Source organism: Oncorhynchus clarkii, chromosome 18 (genome assembly GCF_045791955.1).
Source record: "Oncorhynchus clarkii lewisi isolate Uvic-CL-2024 chromosome 18, UVic_Ocla_1.0, whole genome shotgun sequence".
In the NCBI taxonomy this organism is placed as follows: Eukaryota; Metazoa; Chordata; class Actinopteri; order Salmoniformes; family Salmonidae; genus Oncorhynchus; species Oncorhynchus clarkii.
Genome location: NC_092164.1, coordinates 5,229,611 through 5,252,110, shown reverse-complemented (window position 1 = coordinate 5,252,110; position 22,500 = coordinate 5,229,611). Strand labels below are relative to the sequence as shown.

The 22,500-nt window shown below is 46.1% G+C and overlaps 1 protein-coding gene across 1 annotated transcript in view; it reads left to right on the top strand.

Moving 5' to 3' along the window:
• Positions 1–22,500, top strand: part of LOC139373932 (dystrophin-like) — a 130,396-nt gene that overhangs the window by 31,229 nt on the left and 76,667 nt on the right. The window contains exons 4-9 of the mRNA XM_071115017.1: positions 7,609–7,743; positions 8,908–9,111; positions 12,027–12,208; positions 19,821–19,971; positions 20,192–20,311; positions 22,088–22,189. Of these exons, the coding sequence (XP_070971118.1) occupies positions 7,609–7,743; positions 8,908–9,111; positions 12,027–12,208; positions 19,821–19,971; positions 20,192–20,311; positions 22,088–22,189 (894 nt within the window). The remainder of the gene's footprint in view (positions 1–7,608; positions 7,744–8,907; positions 9,112–12,026; positions 12,209–19,820; positions 19,972–20,191; positions 20,312–22,087; positions 22,190–22,500) is intronic.

Genomic DNA, 22,500 nt, shown 5'->3' with positions numbered 1-22,500 from the left:
CTTCCAGGGCATCTGGAGTGAAGGGTCTTTGGCCTTCCAGGGCCTCTGAAGTGAAGGGTCTTGGGCCTTCCAGGGCATCTGGAGTGAAGGGTCTTGGGCCTTCCAGGGCCTCTGGAGTGAAGGGTCTTGGGCCTTCCAGGGCCTCTGGAGTGAAGGGTCTTGGGCCTCCCAGGGCCTCTGGAGTGAAGGGTCTTGGGCCTTCCAGGGCATCTGGTGTGAAGGGTCTTGGGCCTCCCAGGGCATCTGGAGTGAAGGGTCTTGGGCCTCCCAAGGCCTCTGGAGTGAAGGGTCTTGGGCCTCCCAAGGCCTCTGGTCTAAAGCAGTGATGTCTGTCTGTGATGTCACTGCTGTCATCTCATATCCCTGGTATGGTGTTGTTATCCAACACCCTCCATCCCAGTTCACACAGGTTCAGCTGTTATAGTCAAGGTCTTTCAGTAGTGTAACTGTAGTAGAAATATAACCAGTGAGCAAAACATTTAAGGATAAATGTTATCTTAACTCCTTTAATTGCTATCTTTCTGAGTCACTATTCTATTGATGTGGGACTATAAATTGTGATAATGACTGATGGATATGTGGCGGAGAGAGAGAGACGATAGAGTGAATGAGAGAGAGAGAGAGAGAGAGGGAGAGGGAGAAAGAGAGAGAGAGACAGAGAGAGAGAGAGAGAGACAGAGACAGAGACGGGGGAGAGAGAAAGAGAGAGTGAATGAGAGAGAGAGAGGGAGGGAGAGAGAGAGACAGAGAGAGAGAGAGAGAGAGAGACAGAGACAGAGACGGGGGAGAGAGAAAGAGAGACGAAGAGGGGGAGAGAGATGGGGAGGGGGAGAGAGAAAGAGAGACGGAGAGGGGGAGAGAGAAAGAGAGAGACGGAGAGGGGGAGAGAGAAAGAGAGAGACGGAGAGGGGGAGAGAGAAAGAGAGACAGAGAGGGGGAGAGAGAAAGAGACCGAGAGGGAAAGAGAGAGCGAATGTCAGAGAGAGCGGAAGAAAAAGAGAGAGAGAGGGAAAATGAGAAGGAGAGAAAGAGAGAGAGAGACAAAGATGAAGAAAGAGCGAGAGAGTGAGAGAAAGAAAGTGAGAGAATGAGAGAGAGATGAGAGAGAGGGAAATGAGTCTAGCTGTCTGGAAGACGTCATTATCCTTCACTTCATTTATCATCATTTACACCAACTGCCAGGACTATCTCTCCCACTCTGATGCAGACTGACAGGACTATCTCTCCCACTCTGATGCAGACTGCCAGGACTATCTCTCCCACTCTGATGCAGACTGCCAGGACTATCTCTCCCACTCTGATGCAGACTGACAGGACTATCTCTCCCACTCTGATGCAGACTGACAGGACTATCTCTCCCACTCTGATGCAGACTGACAGGACTATCTCTCCCACTCTGATGCAGACTGCCAGGACTATCTCTCCCACTCTGATGCAGACTGCCAGGACTATCTCTCCCACTCTGATGCAGACTGCCAGGACTATCTCTCCCACTCTGATCAAATCAAATCAAATGTATTTATATAGCCCTTCGTACATCAGCTGATATCTCAAAGTGCTGTACAGAAACCCAGCCTAAACCCCAAACAGCAAGCAATGCAGGTGTAGAAGCACGGTGGCTAGGAAAAACTCCCTAGAAAGGCCAAAACCTAGGAAGAAACCTAGAGAGGAACCAGGCTATGAGGGGTGGCCAGTCCTCTTCTGGCTGTGCCGGGTGGAGATTATAACAGAACATGGCCAAGATGTTCAAATGTTCATAAATGACCAGCATGGTCAAATAATAATAATCACAGGCAGAACAGTTGAAAGTGGAGCAGCAGCACGGCCAGGTGGACTGGGGACAGCAAGGAGTCATCATGTCAGGTAGTCCTGAGGCATGGTCCTAGGGCTCAGGTCCTCCGAGAGAGAGAGAGAAAGAGAGAATTAGAGAGAGCACACTTAAATTCACACAGGACACCGAATAAGACAGGAGAATTACTCCAGATATAACAAACTGACCCTAGCCCCCGACACATAAACTACTGCAGCATAAATACTGGGGGCTGAGACAGGAGGGGTCAGGAGACACTGTGGCCCCATCCGAGGACACCCCCGGACAGGGCCAAACAGGAAGGATATAACCCCACCCACTGATGCAGACAGACAGGACTATCTCTCCCACTCTGATGCAGACAGACCGGACTATCTCTCCCACTCTGATGCAGACAGACAGGACTATCTCTCCCACTCTGATGCAGACAGCCAGGACTATCTCTCCCACTCTGATGCAGACAGACAGGACTATCTCTCCCATTCTGCTGCAGACAGACAGGGAGACAGACAGACAGCAGACAGGACTATCTCTCCCACTCTGCTGCAGACAGACAGGACTATCTCTCCCACTCTGCTGCAGACAGACAGGGAGACAGACAGACAGCAGACAGGACTATCTCTCCCACTCTGATGCAGACAGACAGGACTATCTCTCCCACTCTGCTGCAGACAGACAGGGAGACAGACAGACAGCAGACAGGGAGACGGTTCAGTTCCCAGGCTGAATGGTCTGGATGCGTTTACATAGTTTAATATATTCAGCTGTAGCTCAGGGGATCGGGCTGGGTTTAGGATGTTCAGTTGGGGAAGACAGGGTCCGTATGTATCAAGCTTCTCAAGAGAAGGAATGCTGGCTGATATGGGATCAGTTTTAGGTCATAACGAATACAATCATCTCGACAAGGGGGACCTGATCCTAGATCAGCAGTCCTACTCTGAAACTCTGTGAAAAGGGCCCCTAGCTGTCATCCAGCCTGGCTCACAGTGTATTGTTGAGATGTGAACGGATTCTGATCCGGACTCTGTTGTTCAGACTGGGGAGTTACAGTAGGGGTTAGTCCAGTATTATGGATGCTGCTCTCTCTGTCTTTAGGGGTTAATCCAGTATTATGGATGCTGCTCTCTCTGTCTTTAAGGGTTAGTCCAGTATTATGGATGCTGCTCTCTCTGTCTTTAGGGGTTAGTCCAGTATTATGGATGCTGATCTCTCTGTCTTTAGGGGTTAGTCCAGTATTATGGATGCTGCTCTCTGTCTTTAGGGGTTAGTCCAGTATTATGGATGCTGCTCTCTCTGTCTTTAGGGGTTAGTCCAGTATTATGGATGCTGATCTCTCTGTCTTTAGGGGTTAGTCCAGTATTATGGATGCTGCTCTCTGTCTTTAGGGGTTAGTCCAGTATTATGGATGCTGCTCTCTCTGTCTTTAGGGGTTAGTCCAGTATTATGGATGCTGCTCTCTCTGTCTTTAGGGGTTAGTCCAGTATAATGGATGCTGCTCTCTCTGTCTTTAGGGGTTAGTCCAGTATTATGGATGCTGCTCTCTCTGTCTTTAGGGGTTAATCCAGTATTATGGATGCTGCTCTCTCTGTCTTTAGGGGTTAGTCCAGTATTATGGATGCTGCTCTCTCTGTCTTTAGGGGTTAGTCCAGTATAATGGATGCTGCTCTCTCTGTCTTTAGGGGTTAGTCCAGTATTATGGATGCTGCTCTCTCTGTCTTTAGGGGTTAGTCCAGTATTATGGATGCTGCTCTCTGTCTTTAGGGGTTAGTCCAGTATTATGGATGCTGCTCTCTCTGTCTTTAGGGGTTAGTCCAGTATTATGGATGCTGCTCTCTCTGTCTTTAGGGGTTAGTCCAGTATAATGGATGCTGCTCTCTCTGTCTTTAGGGGTTAGTCCAGTATAATGGATGCTGCTCTCTCAGTCTTTAGGGGTTAATCCAGTATTATGGATGCTGCTCTCTCTGTCTTTAGGGGTTAGTCCAGTATTATGGATGCTGCTCTCTCTGTCTTTAGGGGTTAGTCCAGTATAATGGATGCTGCTCTCTCTGTCTTTAGGGGTTAGTCCAGTATTATGGATGCTGCTCTCTCTGTCTTTAGGGGTTAGTCCAGTATTATGGATGCTGCTCTCTCTGTCTTTAGAGGTTAGTCCAGTATAATGGATGCTGCTCTCTCTGTCTTTAGGGGTTAGTCCAGTATTATGGATGCTGCTCTCTCTGTCTTTAGGGGTTAGTCCAGTATTATGGATGCTGCTCTCTCTGTCTTTAGGGGTTAGTCCAGTATAATGGATGCTGCTCTCTCTGTCTTTAGGGGTTAGTCCAGTATTATGGATGCTGCTCTCTCTGTCTTTAGGGGTTAGTCCAGTATTATGGATGCTGCTCTCTCTGTCTTTAGGGGTTAGTCCAGTATTATGGATGCTGCTCTCTCTGTCTTTAGAGGTTAGTCCAGTATAATGGATGCTGCTCTCTCTGTCTTTAGGGGTTAGTCCAGTATTATGGATGCTGCTCTCTCTGTCTTTAGGGGTTAGTCCAGTATTATGGATGCTGCTCTCTCTGTCTTTAGGGGTTAGTCCAGTATAATGGATGCTGCTCTCTCTGTCTTTAGGGGTTAGTCCAGTATTATGGATGCTGCTCTCTCTGTCTTTAGGGGTTAGTCCAGTATTATGGATGCTGCTCTCTCTGTCTTTAGGGGTTAGTCCAGTATTATGGATGCTGCTCTCTCTGTCTTTAGGGGTTAATCCAGTATAATGGATGCTGCTCTCTCTGTCTTTAGGGGTTAGTCCAGTATTATGGATGCTGCTCTCTCTGTCTTTAGGGGTTAGTCCAGTATTATGGATGCTGCTCTCTCTGTCTTTAGGGGTTAATCCAGTATTATGGATGCTGCTCTCTCTGTCTTTAGGGGTTAGTCCAGTATTATGGATGCTGCTCTCTCTGTCTTTAGGGGTTAGTCCAGTATTATGGATGCTGCTCTCTCTGTCTTTAGGGGTTAGTCCAGTATAATGGATGCTGCTCTCTCTGTCTTTAGGGGTTAGTCCAGTATTATGGATGCTGCTCTCTCTGTCTTTAGGGGTTAGTCCAGTATAATGGATGCTGCTCTCTCTGTCTTTAGGGGTTAGTCCAGTATTATGGATGCTGCTCTCTCTGTCTTTAGGGGTTAGTCCAGTATTATGGATGCTGCTCTCTCTGTCTTTAGAGGTTAGTCCAGTATAATGGATGCTGCTCTCTCTGTCTTTAGGGGTTAGTCCAGTATTATGGATGCTGCTCTCTCTGTCTTTAGGGGTTAGTCCAGTATTATGGATGCTGCTCTCTCTGTCTTTAGGGGTTAGTCCAGTATAATGGATGCTGCTCTCTCTGTCTTTAGGGGTTAGTCCAGTATTATGGATGCTGCTCTCTCTGTCTTTAGGGGTTAGTCCAGTATTATGGATGCTGCTCTCTCTGTCTTTAGGGGTTAGTCCAGTATTATGGATGCTGCTCTCTCTGTCTTTAGAGGTTAGTCCAGTATAATGGATGCTGCTCTCTCTGTCTTTAGGGGTTAGTCCAGTATTATGGATGCTGCTCTCTCTGTCTTTAGGGGTTAGTCCAGTATTATGGATGCTGCTCTCTCTGTCTTTAGGGGTTAGTCCAGTATAATGGATGCTGCTCTCTCTGTCTTTAGGGGTTAGTCCAGTATTATGGATGCTGCTCTCTCTGTCTTTAGGGGTTAGTCCAGTATTATGGATGCTGCTCTCTCTGTCTTTAGGGGTTAGTCCAGTATTATGGATGCTGCTCTCTCTGTCTTTAGGGGTTAATCCAGTATAATGGATGCTGCTCTCTCTGTCTTTAGGGGTTAGTCCAGTATTATGGATGCTGCTCTCTCTGTCTTTAGGGGTTAGTCCAGTATTATGGATGCTGCTCTCTCTGTCTTTAGGGGTTAATCCAGTATTATGGATGCTGCTCTCTCTGTCTTTAGGGGTTAGTCCAGTATTATGGATGCTGCTCTCTCTGTCTTTAGGGGTTAGTCCAGTATTATGGATGCTGCTCTCTCTGTCTTTAGGGGTTAGTCCAGTATAATGGATGCTGCTCTCTCTGTCTAGGGGTTAGTCCAGTATTATGGATGCTGCTCTCTCTGTCTTTAGGGGTTAGTCCAGTATTATGGATGCTGCTCTCTCTGTCTTTAGGGGTTAGTCCAGTATAATGGATGCTGCTCTCTCTGTCTTTAGGGGTTAGTCCAGTATTATGGATGCTGCTCTCTCTGTCTTTAGGGGTTAATCCAGTATTATGGATGCTGCTCTCTCTGTCTTTAGGGGTTAGTCCAGTATTATGGATGCTGCTCTCTCTGTCTTTAGGGGTTAATCCAGTATTATGGATGCTGCTCTCTCTGTCTTTAGGGGTTAGTCCAGTATTATGGATGCTGCTCTCTCTGTCTTTAGGGGTTAGTCCAGTATTATGGATGCTGCTCTCTCTGTCTTTAGGGGTTAGTCCAGTATTATGGATGCTGCTCTCTCTGTCTTTAGGGGTTAATCCAGTACAATGGATGCTGCTCTCTCTGTCTTTAGGGGTTAGTCCAGTATTATGGATGCTGCTCTCTCTGTCTTTAGGGGTTAGTCCAGTATAATGGATGCTGCTCTCTCTGTCTTTAGGGGTTAGTCCAGTATTATGGATGCTGCTCTCTCTGTCTTTAGGGGTTAGTCCAGTATAATGGATGCTGCTCTCTCTGTCTTTAGGGGTTAGTCCAGTATTATGGATGCTGCTCTCTCTGTCTTTAGGGGTTAGTCCAGTATTATGGATGCTGCTCTCTCTGTCTTTAGGGGTTAGTCCAGTATAATGGATGCTGCTCTCTCTGTCTTTAGGGGTTAGTCCAGTATTATGGATGCTGCTCTCTCTGTCTTTAGGGGTTAGTCCAGTATAATGGATGCTGCTCTCTCTGTCTTTAGGGGTTAGTCCAGTATTATGGATGCTGCTCTCTCTGTCTTTAGGGGTTAGTCCAGTATAATGGATGCTGCTCTCTCTGTCTTTAGGGGTTAGTCCAGTATTATGGATGCTGCTCTCTCTGTCTTTAGGGGTTAGTCCAGTATTATGGATGCTGCTCTCTCTGTCTTTAGGGGTTAGTCCAGTATAATGGATGCTGCTCTCTCTGTCTTTAGGGGTTAGTCCAGTATTATGGATGCTGCTCTCTCTGTCTTTAGGGGTTAGTCCAGTATAATGGATGCTGCTCTCTCTGTCTTTAGGGGTTAGTCCAGTATTATGGATGCTGCTCTCTCTGTGTTTTATGTGTTGCTGATCTACTCTACATGCATTTTCTAAACTGTCTCTGTTGCCCTGACACTCTTGACCTTCCTTTCACTTCTCTTTCATTTTCTCCTCCTCTCTCTCCTCCACTCTCTCTCCTCCACTCTCTCTCTCTCCCCCCTCTCTCTCTCTCCCTCTCTCACTCTCTCCCTCTCCCCCCTCACCCTCTCTCACTCTCTCCCTCGCTCTCTTTGTCTTTCTCTCTCTCCCTCTCTCTCTTTGTCTTTCTCTCTCTCCCTCTCTCTTTGTCTCTCCCTCTCTCTCTTTGTCTCTCTCTTTGTCTTTCTCTCTCTCCCTCTCTCTCTTTGTCTCTCCCTCTCTCTCTCCCTCTCTCCCTCTCTCTCTTTGTCTCTCTGTTTGTCTTTCTCTCTCTCCCTCTCTCTCTTTGTCTTTCTCTCTCTCCCTCTCTCTCTTTGTCTCTCCCTCTCTCTCTTTGTCTCTCTCTTTGTCTTTATCTCTCTCCCTCTCTCTCTTTGTCTCTCCCTCTCTCTCTCCCTCTCTCACTCTCTCCCTGTCTCTCTGTCTCTCTCTCAGATCACAGTGAGTGTGTCTCAGGGGCGGGTTCGTACCCCCTCCACCTCTCCTAAACCTCACTATAAAAGCTATGCCTACAGTCAAGCTGCATATGTCAAGTCACCTGAACAAAAGAGGAGACGCTTTACTGAGCAGGTCTGTGTCTACTGCTAACTACCTACCCAGTCTCTAGTCTCACAGCTGTAGCTCTTTCCTCTCCTCTCCTCTCCTCTCCTCTCCTCTCCTCTCCTCTCCTCTCCTCTCCTCTTCTCTCCTCTCCTCTCCTCCTGGGTGTCCATCCATGGCTGAACAGAGCTGAGGCTGAGCCTGTGGCTACGTAGCAGGTAGTCTTCATTGCAGTTGAACACTTCTCTGGGCATTGTGAGATTTGATGATCTGTGCAACACGACTACAATAAAGACAACCTGGAACGCGCCCTGTGTCTCTGGCTCGGCCAGGCTCAGCTCGTTCTGCCCCCCCCCCCCTCCCCCAGGCTAAATGAACAGTTATCTGGGTTCTCCAGGTGTACCAGTGACTGACACAAATCTCAGAGTATGTCTGTGTCTACATGTGGAGCTTCTAAACGGCATGGCAACGGCCCAGCTTGGCTAGCAGCACCACAACACAACACACCAGACGCTCTGTTTGTGCTGCTGACTAATGCACCTGTGTGTTTGGCTTTGTCACCATGAGTCAATGTGTGTTTCTGTCTGTCTGTGTGTTTGTGTGTGTGTACGTTGTAATTATGCTTTTGGATAGCCTTTTGATAGCCTTTTGTTTGCATCTGTCTGTGCAGCAGGTGTGTGTGTGTGTGTGTGTGTGTGTGTGTGTGTGTGTGTGTGTGTGTGTGTGTGTGTGTGTGTGTGTGTGTGTGTGTGTGTGCGCGTGAGGGTGCGTGTGCGTGTGCGTGTGTATGCGGGGGTGTCTGTGTTTCTGTGCTTCACACCTCTAATGTGTTTTGGCACCACAGACTTCATTCCTCATCACACTCCCTTCCCTTCAAGGCAGGAAGTCTTCAGACTGTTGAGACTCCCTAGGAGAGGAAGCCGTGTTAATGTAGTTGGGAACGATTCTCTTGCCATTTCCAAGAGAGCAATTTGTTTATTGTCAGTGGTGAGTCTAACCACGCTCTTCAGTCCACTTCCTCATCTCCCTCTCCTAACCCTCTCTCTCTCCCTTCCTCCCTCTCACCTCTCCCCTCCCTTCTCACTCCTTTTCCGTCTCCCCCTCCATCTCCCCTCTCCTAACCCTCTCTCTCTCCCCCTCCCCTCCCCTCTCTCTCCTTTTCCATCTCCCCTCTTCTCCTCCTCCCCATCCCAGACCCAGCTGCTGCGTGGGGGCAGTCAGGATGACCTGGAGCGGGGCCTGAGCCCCCTGGCCCCTGGGGCCACCCAGCTGGAAGACTACCAGAGAATCCTGGAGGAGGTCCTGACCTGGCTGCTGTCTGCAGAGGATGGCCTGCAGGCCCAGCCCCCCATCTCCTCTCACGTAGAGGAGGTCAAGGAGCAGTTCCACACACACGAGGTAGGGACACCCCCGAGGGGATATATACCATATAACCCACGAGGTAGGGACACCCCCGAGGGGATCTATACCATATAACACACGAGGTAGGGACACCCCCGAGGGGATATATACCATATAACACACGAGGTAGGGACACCCCAGAGGGGATCTATACCATATAACACTCGAGGTAGGGACACCCCCGAGGGGATATATACCATATAACACACGAGGTAGGGACACCCCCGAGGGGATATATACCATATAACACACGAGGTAGGGACACCCCCGAGGGGATCTATACCATATAACACACGAGGTAGGGACACCCCCGAGGGGATATATACCATATAACACACGAGGTAGGGACACCCCCGAGGGGATATATACCATATAACACACGAGGTAGGGACACCCCCGAGGGGATATATACCATATAACACACGAGGTAGGGACACCCCCGAGGGGATATATACCATATAACACACGAGGTAGGGACACCCCCGAGGGGATATATACCATATAACACACGAGGTAGGGACACCCCCGAGGGGATATATACCATATAACACACGAGGTAGGGACACCCTCGAGGGGATCTATACCATATAACACACGAGGTAGGGAAACCCCCGAGGGGATATATACCATATAACACACGAGGTAGGGACACCCCCGAGGGGATATATACCATATAACACACGAGGTAGGGACACCCCCGAGGGGATATATACCATATAACACACGAGGTAGGGACACCCCCGAGGGGATATATACCATATAACACACGAGGTAGGGACACCCCCGAGGGGATATATACCATATAACACACGAGGTAGGGACACCCCCGAGGGGATATATACCATATAACACACGAGGTACTGTAGGGTTTCAAGTTGAAAACTTTCAAACCTTCTTTGTGCATTATTGTCATGCATTATCATTCTTTATCATACTTTATCATTCTTTATCATGCTTTATCAATCTTTATCATACTTTATCATTCTTATCATACTACATCATTCTTTATCATACTTTATCATTCTTATCATACTTTATCATTCTTCATCATGCTTTATCATCTTTATCATGCTTTGTTACATTGTGTGTTTTTAAGAGCGATGCCATAGAGGGGATGTAGCTACAGGGCCTTCAGAAAGTATTCAGACCCCTTGACTTATTCCACATTTTGTTGTGTTTCAGCCTGAATTCACAATGGATTAAATAAAATAACAAATCTCAATGACAAAGTGAATGTTTTTTAGATTTTAAAATAGATTTTAGTCTTAACTCTTAACTCGGCCACTCAGGAACATTCACTGTGTTCCTGGTCAGCAGCTCCAGTGTAGATGTGGACTTGTGTTTTAGGTTATAGTCCTGCTAAAAGGTGAATTCATCTCCCAGTGTCTGGTGGAACTCAGACTGAACCAGGTTTTCCTCTAAGGATTTTGGCTGTGCTTAGCTCCATTCTGTTTCTTTTTTATCCTGAAAAACTGCCCAGTTGTTAATGATGACAAGCATACCCATAACATGATGCAGCCACCACTATGCCTGAAAATATGGAGAGTGGTACTCAGTAATGTGTTGTATTGGATTTGCCGAAACATAACACTTTTTATTCAGGACAAAAAGTTAATTATTTTGCAATTCTTTTGCAGTATTAATTTAGTGCCTTGTTGCAAACAGGATACATGTTTTGTAGACATTATTATTTTGTACAGGTTTCTTTTTTCCACCTCAGTCAATTAGGTTAGTATTGTGGAGTAACTATCCCTGAGCGGTTTCCTTCCTCTCCGGCAACTGAGTTAGGAATGACTCCTGTATCTTTGTAGTGACTGGGTGTATTGATACACCATCCATAGTGTAATTCATAACTTCACCGTCCTCAAAGAGATATTCAATGTCTGCTTTTCCATTTTTACCCATCTACCAATAGGTGCCCTTCTTTGTGAGGCATTGGAAAACCTCCCTGGTATTTGTGTTTGAATCAATGTTTGAAATTCACTGCTCGACTGAGGGACATTACAGATAATTGTATGTGTGGGGTACAGAGATGAGGTAGTCATTCAAAAATCATGTTAAACACTGTTATCGCACACGGAGTCCATGCAACTTATTATGTGACTTGTTAAGCACATGTTTTACTCCTGAATTTATTTCAGCTTGTCATAACAAAGGGGTTGAATACTTGTTGACTCAAGGCATTTCAGCTTTTCATTTTTTATTAATTTGGTTAAAAAAAAAATGGAAAACATAATTCCACTTTGACATTATGGGGTATTGTGTGTAAGCCAGTGACAAAACATCTCAGTTGAATCCATTTTAACTTCAGGCTGTAAAACAACACAATGTGTAAAAAATCCAAGGGTAGTTTAGTAAATAATAATGAATAACAACACCATGGAAGAAGAAAGGAAAGATGAAGAGAATATCTGTTCAGGTGGAAAACCTGACTCTGGGTTTCCCCCCTGTGTGTTCATTATATACTATAACATGTACTGGGTGTGTGTGTGTGTTTGTGTGTGTCTACATGCACTGTGTGTGCGCGTGTTTGTAAGTATGTGTGTGTCCCTACGTGTTTGCGTGCCTGTGTATGTGTGTGTGTTCCGGTATCTGTGTGTGTGTCTGTGTGTTCCTGTTTGTGTGTGTCTGTGTGTGTGTGTGTTTGTGTCTATATGTATGTCTGTGTGTTTCTGTGTGTCTGTGTGTTCCTGTGTCTATGTGTGTGTGTCCCTGTGTCTGTTTGTGTGTGTCTGTGTGTGTGTGTGTGTGTGTCACTGTGTCTGTGTGTGTCCCTGTGTGTGTGTCCCTGTGTCTGTGTGTGTCACTGTGTCTGTGTGTGTCCCTGTGTCTGTGTGTGTGTGTGTCCCTGTGTGTGTGTCCCTGTGTCTGTGTCTGTGTGTGTACGTCCCTTCCTGCGTTTGTCCTCTCAGGGCTACATGGTGGAGCTGACGTCCCACCAGGGCAGTGTGGGCAGGGTGCTGCGTGCAGGCAGTGCCCTCCTGGGTGAGGGCCATTTAACGGAGGAGGAGGAGAAAGAGGTCAGGGAGCAGATGAACCTCCTCAACTCCCGCTGGGAACACCTCAGAGTGGCTAGCATGGAGAAACAGAGCAGGTAGAACACACACATGGATGGATGGATGGATGCACACACACACACACACACACACACACAGACACACACACAAACACACACACACAGACACACACACACACACACACACACACACACACACACACACACAGACACACACACAGAGACACACACACACACACACACACACACACACACACACACACAAACACACACACACAGACACACACACACACACACAGACACACACACAGACACACACACACACACACAGACACACAGACACACACACACACACACACACACACAGAGACACACACACACACAAACACACACACACAGACACACACACACACACAGACACACACACACACACACACACACACAGACACACAGACACACACACACACACACAAACACTCAAACACACACACCTATGGACCAAACCTACATTAGGGTGATTATCACCTACCTCCCTCTTGGTAATGTCTGCTGGTAATGTCTACTGGTAATGTCTGCTGGTAATGTCTGCTGGTAATCTCTACTGGTAATCTCTGCTGGTAATGTCTACTGGTAATCTCTACTGGTAATGTCTGCTGGTAATGTCTGCCGGTAATGTCTACCGGTAATGTCTACCGGTAATGTCTACTGGTAATCTCTGCTGGTAATGTCTACTGGTAATCTCTGCTGGTAATGTCTACTGGTAATCTCTGCTGGTAATGTCTGCTGGTAATGTCTGCTGGTAATGTCTACTGGTAATCTCTGCTGGTAATGTATGCTGGTAATGTCTGCTGGTAATCTCTGCTGGTAATGTCTGCTGGTAATGTATACCGGTAATGTCTGCTGGTAATGTCTACTGGTAATCTCTGCTGGTAATGTCTACTGGTAATCTCTGCTGGTAATCTCTGCTGGTAATGTCTACTGGTAATCTCTGCTGGTAATGTCTGCTGGTAATGTATGCTGGTAATGTATCCTTGTAATGTCTACTGGTAAAATCTACTGGTAATGTCTACTGGTAATGTCTACTGGTAATGTCTGCTGGTAATGTCTACTGGTAATGTCTGCTGGTAATGTCTGCTGGTAATCAGTGAGAACATGTGTTCAGGAATTCAGCAACCAGGGAAGCCAATGCATTATTCTGGGGAGGCTCCAGTCACAGAGACCATCACTTCCTAACGCCTGATCCCTCCATAATGACTCCACACATACACTTCCTAACGCCTGATCCCTCCATAATGACTCCACACATACACAGGGTTGGGGAGTAACAGATTACATGTATCAGATTACTACTGTAATCCGTTTCGCTACTAACTAAAATATTGTAATCGTATTACAGATACTTTTGTAAAAACTAGATGATAACTTCTCAGATTACTTTTATATTCAAAAAGGATGTTTGTGGAGGCTGTGGATATTATGGATGGCTGTGGATGTTGTGGATATTATGGATGGCTGTGGATGTTGTGGATATTATGGATGGCTGTGGATGTTGTGGATATTATGGATGGCTGTGGATGTTGTGGATATTATGGATGGCTGTGGATGTTGTGGATATTATGGATGGCTGTGGATGTTGTGGATATTATGGATGGCTGTGGATGTTGTGGATATTATGGATGGCTGTGGATGTTGTGGATATTATGGATGGCTGTGGATGTTGTGGATATTATGGATGGCTGTGGATGTTGTGGATATTATGGATGGCTGTGGATGTTGTGGATATTATGGATGGCTGTGGATGTTGTGGATATTATGGATGGCTGTGGATGTTGTGGATATTATGGATGGCTGTGGATGCTGTGGATATTATGGATGGCTGTGGATGCTGTGGATATTATGGATGGCTGTGGATATTATGGATGGCTGTGGATGTTTTGGAGGCTGTGGATGTTTTGGAGGCTGTGGATGTTTTGGAGGCTGTGGAGAATGTGGAGGTTGTGGATGTTGTGGATATTATGGATGGCTGTGGATGCTGTGGATATTTTGGATGGCTGTGGATGTTGTGGATATTATGGATGGCTGTGGATGTTGTGGATATTATGGATGGCTGTGGATGCTGTGGATATTATGGATGGCTGTGGATGTTGTGGATATTATGGATGGCTGTGGATGTTGTGGATATTATGGATGGCTGTGGATATTATGGATGGCTGTGGATGTTTTGGAGGCTGTGGATGTTTTGGAGGCTGTGGATGTTTTGGAGGCTGTGGAGAATGTGGAGGTTGTGGATGTTGTGGAGGCTGTGGATGGCTGTGGATGTTTTGGAGGCTGTGGATGTTTTGGAGGCTGTGGAGAATGTGGAGGTTGTGGATGTTGTGGAGGCTGTGGATGGCTGTGGATATTATGGATGGCTGTGGATGTTTTGGAGGCTGTGGAGAATGTGGAGGTTGTGGATGTTGTGGAGGCTGTGGATGGCTGTGGATATTATGGATGGCTGTGGATGTTTTGGAGGCTGTGGAGAATGTGGAGGTTGTGGATGTTGTGGAGGCTGTGGATGGCTGTGGATATTATGGATGGCTGTGGATGTTTTGGAGGCTGTGGAGAATGTGGAGGTTGTGGATGTTGTGGAGGCTGTGGATGGCTGTGGATATTATGGATGGCTGTGGATGTTGTGGATATTATGGATGGCTGTGGATGTTGTGGATATTATGGATGGCTGTGGATGTTGTGGATATTATGGATGGCTGTGGATGTTGTGGATATTATGGATGGCTGTGGATGTTGTGGATATTATGGATGGCTGTGGATGTTGTGGATATTATGGATGGCTGTGGATGTTGTGGATATTATGGATGGCTGTGGATGTTGTGGATATTATGGATGGCTGTGGATGTTGTGGATATTATGGATGGCTGTGGATGTTGTGGATATTATGGATGGCTGTGGATGTTGTGGATATTATGGATGGCTGTGGATGCTGTGGATATTATGGATGGCTGTGGATGCTGTGGATATTATGGATGGCTGTGGATATTATGGATGGCTGTGGATGTTTTGGAGGCTGTGGATGTTTTGGAGGCTGTGGATGTTTTGGAGGCTGTGGAGAATGTGGAGGTTGTGGATGTTGTGGATATTATGGATGGCTGTGGATGCTGTGGATATTATGGATGGCTGTGGATGTTGTGGATATTATGGATGGCTGTGGATGCTGTGGATATTATGGATGGCTGTGGATGTTATGGATATTATGGATGGCTGTGGATGTTGTGGATATTATGGATGGCTGTGGATATTATGGATGGCTGTGGATGTTTTGGAGGCTGTGGATGTTTTGGAGGCTGTGGATGTTTTGGAGGCTGTGGAGAATGTGGAGGTTGTGGATGTTGTGGAGGCTGTGGATGGCTGTGGATATTATGGATGGCTGTGGATGTTTTGGAGGCTGTGGAGAATGTGGAGGTTGTGGATGTTGTGGAGGCTGTGGATGGCTGTGGATATTATGGATGGCTGTGGATGTTTTGGAGGCTGTGGAGAATGTGGAGGTTGTGGATGTTGTGGAGGCTGTGGATGGCTGTGGATATTATGGATGGCTGTGGATGTTTTGGAGGCTGTGGAGAATGTGGAGGTTGTTGATGTTGTGGAGGCTGTGGATGGCTGTGGATATTATGGATGGCTGTGGATGTTGTGGATATTATGGATGGCTGTGGATGTTGTGGATATTATGGATGGCTGTGGATGTTGTGGATATTATGGATGGCTGTGGATGTTGTGGATATTATGGATGGCTGTGGATGTTGTGGATATTATGGATGGCTGTGGATGTTGTGGATATTATGGATGGCTGTGGATGTTGTGGATATTATGGATGGCTGTGGATGTTGTGGATATTATGGATGGCTGTGGATGTTGTGGATATTATGGATGGCTGTGGATGTTGTGGATATCATGGATGGCTGTGGATGTTGTGGATATTATGGATGGCTGTGGATGTTGTGGATATTATGGATGGCTGTGGATGTTGTGGATATTATGGATGGCTGTGGATGTTGTGGATATTATGGATGGCTGTGGATGTTGTGGATATTATGGATGGCTGTGGATGTTGTGGATATTATGGATGGCTGTGGATGTTGTGGATATTATGGATGGCTGTGGATGTTGTGGATATTATGGATGGCTGTGGATGTTGTGGATATTATGGATGGCTGTGGTTGTTTTGGAGGCTGTGGATGGCTGTAGATGTTTTGGAGGTTGTGGATATTGTTACATCTCCCAGTCATCTTCTCAACTCCCCCGTGGTGTTGTTGTTACATCTCCCAGTCATCTTCTCAACTCCCCCGTGGTGTTGTTGTTACATCTCCCAGTCCTCTTCTCAACTCCCCCGTGGTGTTGTTGTTACATCTCCCAGTCCTCTTCTCAACTCCCCCGTGGTGTTGTTGTTACATTTCCCAGTCCTCTTCTCAACTCCCCCGTGGTGTTGTTGTTACATCTCCCAGTCCTCTTCTCAACTCCCCCGTGGTGTTGTTGTTACATCTCCCAGTCCTCTTCTCAACTCCCCCGTGGTGTTGTTGTTACATCTCCCAGTCCTCTTCTCAACTCCCCCGTGGTGTTGTTGTTACATCTCCCAGTCCTCTTCTCAACTCCCCCGTGGTGTTGTTGTTACATCTCCCAGTCCTCTTCTCAACTCCCCCGTGGTGTTGTTGTTACATCTCCCAGTCCTCTTCTCAACTCCCCCGTGGTGTTGTTGTTACATCTCCCAGTCATCTTCTCAACTCCCCCGTGGTGTTGTTGTTACATTTCCCAGTCCTCTTCTCAACTCCCCCGTGGTGTTGTTGTTACATTTCCCAGTCCTCTTCTCAACTCCCCCGTGGTGTTGTTGTTACATCTCCCAGTCCTCTTCTTGAAGATCAAGGGGTATTTAATGAATTGGAACGACTGGAAATCTGACAAACTCTGGTGTTTAATGTAAAGATACAGCCTAATGGTATTATTATCTGTAGTAGAAAGCGATGGGTTAGAAGAAGCCTACATAACCAACCCATTAAGTCAAATGTAACATCCATATATGGCCAGCTATGTAAAAATGTAACATTGATTTATCCTGCAGTAGATGTTGTTCAATTGATAATATAAATGTTTGTCCTCTTTTAATGCCTCTTAAGGGGAAAGTAATCTAAAAGTAACTGAATGTAATCAGATTACGTTACTGAGTTTGGTTAACCTCTCGAGCGTCCCACCTGGCCAAAAGCCAGAGAGAATGCAGAGCGTCAAATTCAAATAAATTACTATAAAAATCTAACTTTCATGAAATCACACATGTAAGATACCAAATTAATGCTACACGTGTTGTGAATCCAGCCAACATGTCAGATTTCAAAAAGGCTTTTCGGCGAAAGCAAACAATGCTATTTTCTGAGGATAGCACATCCATAAACAAAGAGAGAGAAGCATATTTCAACCTTGCAGGCGCGACACAAAACGCAGAAATAAAAAATATAAATCATGCCTTACCTTTGACGAACTTCTTCTGTTGGCACTCCAATATGTCCCATAAACATCACAAATGGTCCTTTTGTTCGATTAATTCCGTCGATATATATCCAAAATGTCCATTTATTTGGCGCGTTTGATCCAGAGAAACACCGGTTCCAACTTGTGCAACGTGATGACAAAATATCTCAAAAGTTACCTGTAAACTTTGCCAAAACATTTCAAACTACTTTTGTAATACAACTTTAGGTATTTTTTTAAGTACTTCTTCATTACACAAAGGAAAAACCTCAACCAATTTCTAAAGACTGGTGACATCCAGTGGAAGCGATAGGAACTGCAAGAAGGTCCCTTAGAAATCCCAATGAAAACTCATTGAAAAGAGAGTGACCTAAAAAAAAAAAAAAAATCTGAATGGTTTGTCCTCGGGGTTTCGCCTGCTACATAAGTTCTGTTATACTCACAGACATGTCAAACAGTTTTAGAAACTTCAGAGTATTTTCTATCCAAATATACTACTAATATGCATATCTTATCTTCTGGGGATGAGTAGCAGGCAGTTGAATTTGGGCATGCATTTCATCCGGACGTGAAAATACTGCCCCGTCGCCAAAAAGTTAATCCAAAAGTTACTTTACGGATTACAATTTTGTACAGAAAGTAACCTGCCCAACCCTGATCATACTGTACACAGACACACAGGCAGGCACACACAAATCAAATCTAATTTTATTGGTCACATACACATGGTTAGCAGATGTTAATGTGAGTGTAGCGAAATGCTTGTGCTTCTAGTTCCGACCTTGCAGTAATATCCAACAAGTAATCTAACAATTTCACAACAACTACCTTATACAGACAATTGTAAAGGAGTGAATGAGAATATGTATTTATATGTACATATAAATATATGGATGAGCGATGGCCGCGTAGATGGTATAGAGTACACTTTATGATGTAATGAGTATGAGATGAGATGAGTAATGTATGAGATGTATGAGATGAGTAATGTAGGGTATGTAAACATTATATAAAGTTACATTGTTTAAAGTGACTAGTGATACATTTATTACATCCAATTTTTAATTACTAAAGTGGCTAGAGATTTGAGTCAGTCTGTTGGCAGCAGCCACTCAATGTTAGTGATGGCTGTTTAACAGTCTGATGGCCTTGAGATAGAAGCTGTTTTTCAGTCTCTCGGTCCCAGCTTTGATGCACCTGTGCTGACCTCGCCTTCTGGATGATAGCGGGGTGAACAGGCAGTGGCTCGGGTGGTTGTTGTCCTTGATGATCTTTATGGCCTTCCTGTGACATCGGGTGGTGTAGGTGTCCTGGAGGGCAGGTAGTTTGCCCCCGGTGATGCGTTGTGCAGACCTCACTACCCTCTGGAGAGCCTTACGGTTGTGGGCGGAGCAGTTGCCGTACCAGGCGGTGATACAGCCCGACAGGATGCTCTCGATTGTGCGACAGGATTCTCTCGATTGTGAACACACACACACAGACTTGTGCACCACCCACACACACACACATACACACACACACATTTGCACGCACCCACACAAGCACAAGCACACACACACACACATACACGCACGCACAAACACACACAAACAAACACAAATTCCCCTGAAATCCAGCATGTCTCTCTGGGTGAGAAATATGTATCTATGTCTTTGAAGGTAATATTATGTTTTGAATAGACCTGAGCTGCAACTCTCTGTGAGGTGTCTAACTAGGATCAAGCTGTACTCAACAGCCCCCTGCCCTCTTTGCTCAGTCTCTCCTCCTCCCCCTTCTCTCCTCTTCTCTTTGCCCCTCCTTTCCTCTCCTCCTCCCTCTTTTCTCCTCTCCTCTTCTCCTCTCCCCCTCTCTCTCTTCTCTACTCTCCTCCTCCTCCCTCCCTTCTCCACTCCTCCCTCTTCTTCTCCTCTCCTCCCTCCCTCCCTCCCTCTCTTCTCTTCTCCTCTACTCTTCTCCTCTCCTCCTCTCCTTCCTCTCTCCTACTCCTCTCTTCCTCTCTTCTCTTCTACTCCTCCATCTCTTATCCTCTCCCCTTCCTCTCCTCTCCATCTCCTCTTCTCTCCTCCCCCCTCTCCTCTCCTCTCCTCTCCTCTCCTCTCCTCTCCTCTCCTCTCCTCTCCTCTCCTCTCCTCTCCTCTCCATCTCCTCTCCTCTCCTCTTTCCTCTCATCCTCCTCCCCCAGACTCCACGAGGTGTTGATGGACCTTCAGCACCGGCAGTTGAAGCAGCTCACTGATTGGTTGGAGCTGACAGAGGGGCGGATCAAGCGGATGGGGGCTCAGCCTATGGGGCCAGACCTGGAGGATGTTAAACACCAAGTAGAGGAACACAAAGTAGGTTAACTACTATCTAGCTACCTGCAGGGCTGGGGTCCTTTCAGGGTCATGTTCATTACAGCACATCCTAGTGAAATAATCATGAACATTTACTATGTGATCACTTCAGATAGTGTCTTTCCATTTCCTTCCAGTTTGGGCCATTTCCTGCCATTTTGGGCCATTTCCTGCCATTTTGTCCCTACTAGACTCAACCCAATTATCATGCCTATTGTAGCTGTTGCAGGAGGACCTAGAGTTGGAGCAGGTGCGTGTCAACTCTCTGACACACATGGTGGTGGTGGTGGACGAGAACAGTGGAGACAGCGCCACCGCTGCCCTGGAGGAGAAACTACAGGTGAGACAGGCAGGACACACACGCACGCACACACACACACACTGTCTAATACACTGTCTAGTACAATGTCTAATACATTGTAAAATACACTGTCTAGTACACTGTCAAATACACTGTCTAGTACACTGTCAAATACACTGTCTAGTACACTGTCTAGTACACTGTCTAGTACACTGTCAAATACACTGTCTAGTACACTGTCAAATACACTGTCTAGTACACTGTCAAATACACTGTCTAGTACACTGTCAAATACACTGTCTAATACACTCTCTAGTACACTGTCAAATACACTGTCTAGTACACTGTCAAATACACTGTCAAATACACTGTCTAATACACTATCTAGTACACTGTCAAATACACTGTCTAGTACACTCTCTAGTACACTGTCAAATACACTGTCTAGTACACTGTCAAATACACTGTCTAGTACACTGTCAAATGCACTGTCTAGTACACTCTCTAGTACATTGTCAAATACACTGTCTAGTACACTGTCAAATACACTGTCAAATACACTGTCTAATACACTGTCTAGTACACTGTCAAACACACTGTCTAGTACACTGTCAAATACACTGTCTAGTACACTCTCTAGTACATTGTCAAATACACTGTCTAGTACACTGTCAAATACACTGTCGGCTGATGTTCTCCGTTAGTGGAAGAGAGAAGAGAAACCCATTCGGGTAGAACGTAGAATTTGTGTGTAAATAGATTGGATGGTAAATAATGAGTGTTCTCTGGTGATTAACCATGTCTAGCAGTTATCGGTCCAGGAACTCAGGATTCTGCTCTGTCTATTGGATGAGAGAGAGAGAGAGAGAGAGAGGAGAAGGGAGGAGAGGGAGACAGAGAGAGACAGAGAGGGAGAGACAGAGAGAGAGACCGAGAGAGAGAGAGAGAGAGAGAGAGAGAAGTGGGGGAGAGAGAGAGAGTGGGGGAGGCAGGTAGAGCGGAAGAGAGAGAGAGAGAGGGGAGGAAGGAAGAGAAAAAGGGAAATTGCTTTGTTAGTTAGTTTATTCGTCTCTTGTATGTGGTTGTTAGGAGATAATGGGAGAAGATGCCGTAGTCTTGTGAGTATGAATCATAATAGAGATACAGTCTAATGCAGATAGTTTTTTGTTGTTTAGTGTTTAGAAAGATGGAGTGATACGACAGGGTACAAAACAACCAAACCTGTTTTAACTGCTGCTATAAGAAACAGAAGAAAGACAAATATACATTCTGAAAGGCTTTTCTACTATTGACAAGACAGACTCGATAACCAGTTGCCATAGTGACCTGTCACCTGTCACGCGTCTCCGGGGCTCTGTTTTAGGGTCGTTTTGGGCACCTGGGCTCTTTGCTTATTACTTTCTGTTACAATGACAGTAAAAATCCACCCCAGGAATTAAAGTGAGGGGGATGTGGTTTTAATAGCATGTACCCGACGGAGCTCTTCCTGCATGGTGACTGTTACTGCGATAGAGAACACACAGAGCCATGTGATGGTGTTACTGCAGGCTGGGATGAGAGGACTTTCTTTTCCCAGATGGAGGTAGATACTGGTCATCAAGCATCAGAACGCCTGTAGAAACCGGGTGGAGAGGTGGCCAGTGGAGTTAAACCCAAGTAGAATGTCTTGTTGAAAGGAGCTGTACTGTATGTGATGCTGAGAGTAACACCGGGTTCCATTCTGTATCTGCTCTATCTGGAATCTCTAAGGTGCTGCTTCCAAGGACCACGTTAAAAACAAGCCCTCTTTTCTAACGTGTGTGTTCTTCCTTTCAGCACCTGGGAGACCGGTGGGCAGCCATCTGTAAGTGGACAGAGGAGCATTGGGTTCTGCTACAGGAGATCCTGCTCCAGTGGCAACACTTCACTGAGGAACAGGTAACGGCATAGAAACAGAATAGAACACCATCTATTGCCAACAATAGACCCTAGAGATGTTATTCCAAAGTCTTTATATTGGAACTTTGGCCCTTCATTTGCCTACTACTGTCTATAAGCTATCATGGCACAAGACATCCCCGTTCAAGGTAATGTTCAGACAGTGGGTGGACAGGCGGCCATGTTTTGTCCGTAGAGAGCTAACATGCTAGTGTTCTGTAGAGAGCTAACAGGCTAGTGTTGTGTAGAGAGCTAACAGGCTACTGTTGTGTAGAGAGCTCACAGGCTATTGTTGTGTAGAGAGCTAACAG